Raw genomic sequence first — 10,882 nt, forward strand, 5'->3', positions numbered from 1 at the left:
ACTGGGGACCAGTTTGCCGTGGGAGACCCTACCAAGAGCTTTGCTCCAGACAACACAGCTGCCAGCATCCTCTGAGCACACAAACCCCTCCACCACAATAAGGTGGCAACTCACAGAGAGGTCACATGGTCACATGGTCTGTGCACTGACTGGTGGACCAGAACTGAACATCGACTCACAAGTTGAACTACAACTATTCACCTGTGAGTAATAACCAGTAGAATTGTTTCTGAAAATTTCCCTGACAGATTGTCTTTAGTGGATCCAATAATCAGTTGTTTTGGGGACATTTACACCAACGTTTTTACCTTTACTGGTGTTTCTATTAGTCTTTTCAGTGGTGGATCATGAATCAAGGCTCACTGTTTTTTCTGCTGCTGTTACAGAAAGAACTTTAGAAAGCAAAGCCAATGACAATGTTTCTGTAGAGATGCAGTCGGGGCAGATAATATATATATATATATATATATATATATATATATATATATGTATATATATATATATCAATATATCAATATATCAATAAATGTGAAAAACAAGTTGTTTTCTAGTTTTTGTTTAATTTCTATTCCAATTTGCCGATTTGAAGACATAAAGAGGAAAAGCACGTGGATTTCCTTTTTTTAAACTCACGAAAAACAGAAAAAGAGAAAAATAAAATAAAATATTATATATTTCTTTATCCTGTTATCAAACAAGTTGATCACAGCTTTGGACAGAGGGTAACACGGATCATTACAGTCTCCAGTTTAACTGCAGAGCCAAATAATCTGGTGAATTCATGTCCTGTGGGATTCAGAGCTGCAACAACATTATTTACTTTTTGTATTTTTTAGATCTAACATTAGAATATAACTTCTAGTCAATTATCTTAAAACAGTTCCGAGTTTAAAATGCTAAAAGCACTAATACTGAACATTAATTGATTAATATTTTGAGAAATTCAATATTTTACAAGAGTGTTTCATGTCTTCATTCTTTATCTATTGTGTTTGAAATGTTGCATTTAAGAAAAAGTTGAACTGAGCTGGATTTTAGGAGAATACAGTAATTCAGAAAAACAGGGAGTCATCTGTAGATCTCTCCCAAATTCCCAAGATGACTTTGACACCAGAAAGCAGGTGACCAGTGTTTTCAAATGAGACATGAGCGTCATTGTATAAAAAAAGGTTTAAACACACAGTATCTCTCTCTAACTGCTCCTCTACCTTGAATGAATCATAGCTTGATAACTCCTCCCTCTTCTTCCTGCTCTCAAGCACAACAAGCTCCAGTCTGTCTACATATTTCCTTGTTCCCTCCCCTTCAGATCTACAGTTTGAAGATGGGTGTAACCAACATGTAAAAGAGCTGCAGCCTCCATTCACTGCAGAAACACATGCTGTTTAGATCAGAGCTCAAACTAGTTTCACTTCTCAGAAAGTGAAACTCAGACAGTCGTTGTCACTGAGAGGTGAAATGGCGCAGCAAGGAGCTCAGCTGGACGGAGCAAAATTCTGCTGTTCGATCTGTCTGGATCTACTGAAGGATCCGGTGACTATTCTCTGTGGACACAGCTACTGCATGAGCTGTATTAAAGGTTTCTGGGATGAAGAGGATGAAAAGAAAATCTGCAGCTGCCCTCAGTGCAGACAGACCTTCACACCGAGGCCTGTCCTGGTGAAAAACACCATGTTAGCAGATATAGTGGAGGAGCTGAAGAAGACTGGACTCCAAGCTGCTCCTGCTGATCACTGCTATGCTGGACCTGAAGATGTGGCCTGTGATGTCTGCACTGTGAGGAAGCTGAAAGCTCTCAAGTCCTGTCTGCAGTGTCTGATCTCTTACTGTGAGAAAGCTGGTCGGCCCCTCCAAGAAACTCCAGGAGAACATCTGCTCTCGTCATGATGAGGTGATGAAGATGTTCTGCCGTACTGATCAGCAGAGTATCTGTTATCTCTGCTCTGTAGATGAACATAAAGGCCACGACACAGTCTCAGCTGCAGCAGAAAGGACTGAGAGGCAGAGAGAGCTCGAGGTGAGTCGACAACAAATCCAGCAGAGAATCCAGGACAGAGAGAAAGATGTGAAGCTGCTTCAACAGGAGGTGGAGGCCGTCAGTCGCTCTGCTGATAAAGCAGTGGAGGACAGTGAGAAGATCTTCACTGAGCTGATCCTTCTCATCCAGAAAAGAAGCTCTGATGTGAAGCAGCAGATCAGATCCCAGCAGGAAACTGAAGTGAGTCGAGTCAAAGAGCTTCAGGAGAAGCTGGAGCAGGAGATCACTGAGCTGAAGAGGAAAGACGCTGAACTGAAGCAGCTCTCACACACAGAGGATCACAACCAGTTTCTACACAACTACCCCTCACTGTCACAACTCAGTGAACCTACAGACTCATTCAGCATCAATATCCGTCCTCTGAGATACTTTGAGGATGTGACAGCAGCTGTGTCAGAGCTCAGAGATCAACTACAGGACATCCTGAGGGAGAAATGGACAAACATCTCACTGACAGTGGCTGAAGTGGACGTTTTACTGTCAGAACCAGAGCCCAAGACCAGAGCTGAGTTCTTAAAATATTCACGTGAAATCACACTGGATCCAAACACAGTAAACACACGTCTGTTATTATCTGATGGGAACAGAAAAGCAACATTCATGAGTCAAAAACAGTCTTATTCTAGTCACCCAGACAGATTCACTGGATGGTGTCAGGTCCTGAGTAGAGAGAGTCTGACTGGACGTTGTTACTGGGAGGTGGAGTGGAGAGGAGGAGCAATTCGTGTAGCAGTTGCATACAAGAATATCAGCAGAGCAGGAGGCTCAAATGAATGTATATTTGGACTCAATGACAAATCTTGGGCTTTAAGATGTGACACTAACAGTTATATATTTTGGTTCAACAACATCACAAGTCCCGTGTCAGGTCCTCAGTCCTCCAGAGTAGGAGTGTACCTGGATCACAGTGCAGGTATTCTGTCCTTCTACAGCGTCTCTGAAACCATGACTCTCCTCCACAGAGTCCAGACCACATTCACTCAGCCTCTCTATGCTGGATTTTGGTTTTTACAGTTTGGAGTCACAGCTGAGTTCTGTAAACTCAAATAGACAAAACTCATCTCAGACTTCATGTATCAGATTCTTTGTTGTAATTCTTCATATTTTTGTCTCCATTGTTTCTGAGAGCTCGTTGCTGTGGTGTTTCTGAACTGCACAGAGATCAGCTGTCAATCAAACTGGGATTGTCAACACTTTTTTATCATTTGTTGTTCTGATGATGTTTTGAGTTTCTTTAAATGTCACTTTTTCCTGTGTGTTTTTATCCATAGAGGCTATCACTGCTCATGATGACGTCTTTTACCTTCACTGATGTTTCTTCAGATGAAAATATAAACTTCTCTTTGTTGTAAATGTTAGTTTCATGTTTGTATTGATGTATTTGTGTGTTGTTGTTTATTAAACAGAGAAAACAGCAGAACTTCCTTCATCAAAGATATTTTGTTTTCATCAATTTGTAAATTTGTAAAGAAATGTGTTATAGAACTATAATTATCATGATAATAGTCAAGGAGGAGATCATTTATGATGTTGTTGTACATAGCTGATATTCTGGGTTAAACTAACTGATTGTGTGGATGAAGTGAATCTGAACATGAAATCATTGAACAAGAGTCATTTAACAGACTTTACTAATTGAATGTGTGAACAATCTGAAGCTTTACATAATCAATAAAGATGTTTTTGTCAAGAATGAACAAAGTATTTTCTTCTGCCTTCATCTCAGGATCTCATTCAAATCTTCTGGAGAAAATGTGAAACTAATATGAGAGTTTATTTGAGGCAGTTTTCCTCCTGAAACACCACAAAGTACAGAGTTCATGTTCAGAGCAGAAGAACGTTTGTCAGTCAGTCTCTGTACTTTCAGCTTTCTTCACTAAAACAGCTTCATCACAGAGAAATGAGCAGAGTTTTCTATCACTTGTTGTTTTAACAAACTGAGATTTTATTTGTACATTGAGGCAATAAAGAGGATTCTGTACTCAGGCCTGAAAAAACTGATGAAATAATAAGAATTGATTTGATCAAATGTGGATGTGAAGACGTTTTGTTGAGTCTGACACACATAAGACAACAGATATTGTGTCGTCATGAACTTGAGGTCTTTTAATTAGTTTTGATGTTGATTTTCATGAAGATGAAAGTTCAGAATGAGGCTGTCATGTTGGTTCAGTGTTTAGCTCTGTCTCCTCACAGTCAGACACTTCTGGGTTGTAAAGTTTGAATCCAGACTTGATTCAAACTTCTTGTGACTCATTTTGTTCAGGATTTAATCTCTCAATCCACAAAAGTGCCTGCTGTGCTGAAGACTTTCTGTTATTTATGCTTAATTGACAACAAAGAAATGCATCTAAAACTGTCATGATTAGTGTTTCTGATAACTGTGATTGATTTATTGCACCATCACAGGTAAAGTTACTCCACCTTTTCTAGTCCAGAAGTAATTTAGGAATCATTTTATCATAATGATACCAAACATATGAAAAGCTGCATGCAGTCTAATCAGAATCAATATCAGGAGAACTTGACATGTTCATTCTAGTTTTAAGCCATTAAGAGTTCATCATAGATGTTTGGTGAAGATTTGTGTTGACACCTGCTGTTTTGTTGCTCATCTCCTTTATCATGTTACTGTTTGTTAAGCATCCAAATCATAATAAAGTAAAGAGCAGGGATGTGGGTAAAAGATAAACCAGAGTTTGGCTTCATCAGTTCCCGACTTTCAGCCAGTTTGTGGCTCAGAGACACAGAGGTGTGTGTGGTAACAGGAAACAGGAGAAGTTGTGATGTTTCAGTATCCTCACATTGGTCCACTTCCTGATCTTTGACCAGGACTGACTGACAGAAATCAGCTCCTGTGAACAGAAAGACACACAGATGTTAACAGCTGCACTGAAACACAAAACAAGTCACACAACAAGAGTCCAAAAAAGAAGTGAAGCTAAAAACAGATCAGCTGTGTTACCTGTGGACAGGTGTGAGCAGTGACAGGAAGCAGCCAGCAGGTGGCAGCACATCATCATAACAGTAGTGGGATAGTCATGACAACAGATGACAGTGTGTGATTGGTTGACCCTGAGGGAGACTGGTGTCTAGGTCATACATGTTGGTTCTGTTTGTCATCATGAACCACCATGAAAATTAAAAGCCATTTAACTTTAACAAAGCAGAGTTTCTTGTGTAATAAATGTGAGGATTTTTCCAAACATGAAGGAAAAAGGTGAAAAAGTGTCTCCAACCACGACTGAAGCAGAGAGAAAATAATCCAGAACAAACAACTTCAAATCACCACAGAACTCTGAAATAAAACAAGTTTAGATTTTTTCAATTTATAATTACACAGTAAACATTTTAGAAACTATATACAGTATTTTAAACATAATTTTATTTCAGTATTTGTTAAATTAAGCAGCAAAAGACAAACCAATCTGTTTGACCTGCAGTCGGTCGTCTCGGAGGTCACATGATGAAGCAGCTCTGTTACACAGTTTGTGTCTTTTTGTCGCGCTGCAGCTCACATTCAACAGTCACATTCACAAGTTATAAAAACTCTGATATCACATTACTCGGTCGTCATAGAGACCCATCTGTAGTACAAACTGTGTATATACAGGGCTCATTATTTGTTATTCAATTAGGTAATTAAAATCACTTCTGTCTCTGCACTGCTGGAACACTTCTGCATTTCAAATTGGACATTTACTATTAGCTTCATAGCGTTGCTGCACACTTTTTAATGCTCTTTAAGACCTCAACATGGAAAATGTAACAAAACCAACAAATGCACATTAGGTCTGAGCAATACCTTTGAAATCAATATCATTATTATTATTGATAGGGATGTTTTTGTTATTCAAAGTAAATAGTCAACATGAGCCTGAGACTGAGTCAAGGCCAACAGAAATAGTCCTGTTCTAATACAAAGCTCCAACTGATTAACCAGGAGCCACTGAAGCACTTTTTAATTCTGTTATTTCAGAGTTAATTCTGTATGAAACCTCACGACCCAAGAAATTACACAAGTTTTAGACATTAAGTTAACTAGCTCAGCAGTTCTGGACATACAGAATATGTACCAACCTTTCATCCACTTTAACAGCCCATTAAACTAGTAGGAAATAAGATTTAATCAGTGTTTATTTTGATATTTCAGTAATACATAGTAAGCTTCTGTCAGTGAGTTGGGAGTTCTGTCCTACTCAATGATGGTCTGAAGGTGAAAGATGCTTCGGTTGTTTCTTTATTTTCTTTCTCTGTTGTTTGACAATGTACAAGCTGTCCTCTGGTCCTGGCTTGTTTGAATTTATGGTGTCTTGTAAACCAATGCAGGCTGAGCAAAGTCCTCTCCTCTGTTTTGTTTACTTCCTCAATCTGTTACCTTCAGCCGGGCCTGACTGAGTCGAAACCAAAGTCCAAAGTATTTTATATTTAAACAAGTTAATCCTGTGAGTCTGCATTGATTCAGAATTTAAGACCGACCATAATTCAAAATAAGGATCTGCAGGAAACCTGAGATAAAATGAACCTATTTCTAAATGAAAATCTGCAGGATCATTTTTTTTAAAACTGAGGCTGGTTGTTCCTTGTGGGTGGTGCTGTACAAGCTCCAGTAACGTGTCTGACATTAAGTCCTGACATGAATTGCTCTTCGTCTGGCTCATCACTGGGGACCAGTTTGCCGTGGGAGACCCTACCAAGAGCTTTGCTCCAGATAACACAGCTGCCAGCATCCTCTGAGCACACAAACCCCTCCACCACAATAAGGTGGCGACTCACAGAGAGGTCACATGGTCACATGGTCTGTGCACTGACTGGTGGATCAGAACTGAATATCGACTCACAAGTTGAACTACCACTACTCACCTGTGAGTAATAACCAGTAGAATTGTTTCTGAAAATTTCCCGGACAGATTGTCTTTAGTGGATCCAATAATCAGTTGTTTTGGGGACATTTACACCAACATTTTTACCTTTACTGGTGTTTCTATTAGTCTTTTCAGTGGTGGATGATGAATCAAGGCTCACTGGTTTTTCTGCTGCTGTTACAGAAAGAAGTTTAGAAAGCAAAGCCAATGACAATGTTTCTATAGAGATGCAGTCGGGGCAGATAATATATATATATATATATATATATATATATATATATCAATATATCAATAAATGTGAAAAACAAGTTGTTTTCTGGTTTTGGTTTAATTTCTATTCCAATTTGCCGATTTGAAGACAAAAACGGGAAAAGCACGTGGATTTCCTTTTCTTAAATTCACACACAAAAAAAAGAAAAACAAAATAATATACTGCAAACGTTTTAGTCATTAAAAGTAAAGTGAGAATACTTACAAAAATATTGCTATAAATTGTTTTAATTTATCAATTAACTTCTTACAAAGTTGAGTAAACAGCAGAAAGCTAAATGAAATCAATATTTGTTGTGAGTAGCTTTGCCTTTAAAACAGCAGCAGTTCTCCTTGGTTTACTTTAACACGGTTTTTCATGGTAACTTGCAGGAAGGTTGTTGTAACCATCCTGGAGAAAAAAATGATCTTCTGTGGATTTATTATTTAGGCCATCTGAGGTGCTTCTACATGTAATCCCAGATTGAGTCCATGATGTTGAGATGAGGGCTCTGTGGGGGCCAAACCATACCATTTGTTGCAGGACTCATCATTCTTCTTGTTGCTGAAAATAGTTCTTTATGACTCTAGCTGCATGCTTGGAGTCATTGTCATGTCATGAATAAATTTGGGACCGATCAGACACCTCCCTGATGGTATTGCATAAGGGATAAGAATCTAAACATCTAAGGTGCCTAAAACTTTTGCACAGTACTGTATATTTCTTTGTTCTGTGATGAAACAAGTAGATCACAGCTTTGGACAGAGGGTAACACGGATCATTACAGTCTCCAGTTTAACTGCAGAGCCAAATAATCTGGTGAATTCATGTCCTGTGGGATTCAGAGCTGCAACAACATTATTTACTTTTTGAATTTTTTAGATCTAACATTAGAATATAGCTTCTAATCAATTATCTTAAAACAGTTCTGAGTTTAAAATGCTAAAAGCACTAATACTGAACATTAATTAATCAACATTTTGAGAAATTCAATATTTTACAAGAGTGTTTCATGTCTTCATTCTTTATCTATTGTGTTTGAAATGTTGCATTTAAGAAAAAGTTGAACTGAGCTGGATTTTAGGAGAATACAGTGATTCAGAAAAATGGGGAGTCATCTGTAGATCTCTCCCAAATTCCCAAGATGACTTTGCCACCAGAAAGCAGGTGACCAGTGTTTTCAAATGAGACGTGAGCTTCATTGTATAAAAAAAGGTTTAAACACACAGTATCTCTCTCATACTGCTCCTCTTCCTTGAATGAATCATAGCTTGATAACTCCTCCCTCTTCTTTCTGCTCTCAAACACAACAAGCTCCGGTCTGTCCACATATTTCCTTGTTCCCTCCCCTTAAGATCTACAGTTTGAAGATGGGTATAACCAACATGTAAAAGAGCTGCAGCCTCCATTCACTGCAGAAACACATGCTGTTTAGATCAGAGCTCAAACTAGTTTCACTTCTCAGAAAGTGAAACTCAGACAGTGGTTGTCACTGAGAGGTGAAATGGCGCAGCAAGGAGCTCAGCTGGACGGAGTAAAATTCTGCTGTTCGATCTGTCTGGATCTACTGAAGGATCCGGTGACTATTCCCTGTGGACACAGCTACTGCATGAGCTGTATTAAAGGTTTCTGGGATGAAGAGGATGAGAAGAAAATCTACAGCTGCCCTCAGTGCAGACAGACCTTCACACCGAGGCCTGTCCTGGTGAAAAACACCATGTTAGCAGATATAGTGGAGGAGGTGAAGAAGACTGGACTCCAAGCTGCTCCTGCTGATCACTTCTATGCTGGACCTGAAGATGTGGCCTGTGATGTCTGCACTGTGAGGAAGCTGAAAGCTCTCAAGTCCTGTCTGCAGTGTCTGATCTCTTACTGTGAGAAACACCTCCAACCTCACTATGAATCACCTGCATTCAAGAAACACAAGCTGGTCGACCCCTCCAAGAAGCTCCAGGAGAACATCTGCTCTCGTCATGATGAGGTGATGAAGATGTTCTGCCGTACTGATCAGCAGAGTATCTGTTATCTCTGCCCTGTGGATGAACATAAAGGCCACGACACAGTCTCAGCTGCAGTAGAAAGGACTGAGAGGCAGAGAGAGCTCGAAGTGAGTCGACAAAACATCCAGCAGAGAATCCAGGACAGAGAGAAAGATGTGAAGCTGCTTCAACAGGAGGTGGAGGCCGTCAGTCGCTCTGCTGATAAAGCAGTGGAGGACAGTGAGAAGATCTTCACTGAGCTGATCAGTCTCATCCAGAAAAGAAGCTCTGATGTGAAGCAGCAGATCAGATCCCAGCAGGAAACTGAAGTGATTCGAGTCGAAGAGCTTCAGGAGAAGCTGGAGCAAGAGATCACTGAGCTGAAGAGGAGAGACGCTGAACTGAAGCAGCTCTCACACACAGAGGATCACAACCAGTTTCTACACAACTACCCCTCACTGTCACAACTCAGTGAACCTACAGTCTCATCCAGCATCAATATCCGTCCTCTGAGATACTTTGAGGATGTGACAGCAGCTGTGTCAGAGCTCAGAGATCAACTACAGGACATCCTGAGGGAGAAATGGACAAACATCTCACTGACAGTGAGTAATGTGGATGGTTTACTGTCAGAACCAGAACCCAAGACCAGAGCTGAGTTCTTAAAATATTCATGTGAAATCACACTGGATCCAAACACAGCAAACACACAGGTGTTATTATCTGAGGGCAACAGAAAAGCAGAACAAATGAGTCAACACCAGCCTTATTCTAGTCATCCAGACAGATTCACTGGATGGTGGTGTCAGGTCCTGAGTAGAGAGAGTCTGACTGGACGTTGTTACTGGGAGGTGGAGTGGAGAGGAGGAGTAGTTCTTGTAGCAATCGCATACAAGAATATCAGGAGAGCAGGAGGCTCAAATGATTGTCTATTTGGATGTAATGACAAATCTTGGGCTTTAAGATGTGTCACTAACAGTTATATGTTTTTGTTCAACAATGTCTCAACTCCCGTCTCAGGTCCTGGTTCCTCCAGAGTAGGAGTGTACCTGGATCACAGTGCAGGTATTCTGTCCTTCTACAGCGTCTCTGAAACCATGACTCTCCTCCACAGAGTCCAGACCACATTCACTCAGCCTCTCTATGCTGGACTTAGTCTTGGTTCTGGAGCCACAGCTGAGTTGTGTAAACTCAAATAGACAGAAGTCATTTCAGACTTCATGTGTCAGATTCTGTTGTAATTCTTCATGTTTTTGTCTCCATTGTTTCTGAGAGCTCGTTGCTGTGGTGTTTCTGAACTGCACAGAGATCAGCTGTCAATCAAACTGGGATTGTCAACACTTTTTTATCATTTGTTGTTCTGATGACATTTTGAGTTTCTTTAAATGTCACTTTTTCCTGTGTGTTTTTATCCATGGAGGCTATCATTGCTCATGATGACATCTTTTACCTTCACTGACGTTTCTTCAGATTAAAATATAAACTTCTCTTTGTTCTAAATGTTAGTTTCATGTTTGTATTGATGTATTTGTGTGTTGTTGTTTCTTAAACAGAAAAAACAGCAGAACTTCCTTCATCATGCATATTTTGTTCTCATCACTTTGTAAATTTGTAAAGAAATGTGTTATAGGACTATAATTAACATGATAATCAACGAGGAGGAGATAATTTATTACGTTGTTGTACATAGCTGATATTCTGGGTTAAACTAACTGATTGTGTGGATGAAGTGAATCTGAACATGAAATCA

The 10,882-nt window shown here is 39.7% G+C and overlaps 2 protein-coding genes across 2 annotated transcripts; both read left to right on the forward strand.

The window, feature by feature from the left end:
* The first annotated feature begins 1,230 nt into the window (after window positions 1–1,230).
* On the forward strand, window positions 1,231–6,775 carry LOC122993434 (tripartite motif-containing protein 16-like). The gene is made up of 3 exons (XM_044367586.1): window positions 1,231–1,719; window positions 1,838–3,031; window positions 6,713–6,775. The coding sequence occupies exons 1-3, from the start codon at window positions 1,459–1,461 to the stop codon at window positions 6,773–6,775; spliced, it is 1,518 nt and encodes a 505-aa protein (XP_044223521.1). The 5' UTR covers window positions 1,231–1,458.
* A 1,764-nt stretch (window positions 6,776–8,539) lies between these two features.
* Window positions 8,540–10,487, forward strand: LOC122993905 (tripartite motif-containing protein 16-like). The gene is made up of 2 exons (XM_044368357.1): window positions 8,540–10,354; window positions 10,446–10,487. The coding sequence occupies exon 1, from the start codon at window positions 8,658–8,660 to the stop codon at window positions 10,329–10,331; it is 1,674 nt and encodes a 557-aa protein (XP_044224292.1). The 5' UTR covers window positions 8,540–8,657; the 3' UTR covers window positions 10,332–10,354; window positions 10,446–10,487.
* The last annotated feature ends 395 nt before the right edge of the window (window positions 10,488–10,882 follow it).

The sequence above is a fragment of the Thunnus albacares genome, chromosome 12 (genome assembly GCF_914725855.1).
Source record: "Thunnus albacares chromosome 12, fThuAlb1.1, whole genome shotgun sequence".
NCBI classification, from domain to species: domain Eukaryota; kingdom Metazoa; phylum Chordata; class Actinopteri; order Scombriformes; family Scombridae; genus Thunnus; species Thunnus albacares.

Bases quoted from the DNA above. Each gene is read 5' to 3' on its own strand.
- LOC122993434 (XM_044367586.1), top strand. From the start codon at position 1,459: ATGGCGCAGCAAGGAGCTCAGCTGGACGGAGCAAAATTCTGCTGTTCG. The intron at 1,720-1,837 runs GCTCCTGCTGAT...ACTGTGAGAAAG, and splicing joins AGAAGACTGGACTCCAAGCT to CTGGTCGGCCCCTCCAAGAA. The intron at 3,032-6,712 runs GCTGGATTTTGG...ACTGGGGACCAG, and splicing joins CATTCACTCAGCCTCTCTAT to TTTGCCGTGGGAGACCCTAC.
- LOC122993905 (XM_044368357.1), top strand. From the start codon at position 8,658: ATGGCGCAGCAAGGAGCTCAGCTGGACGGAGTAAAATTCTGCTGTTCG.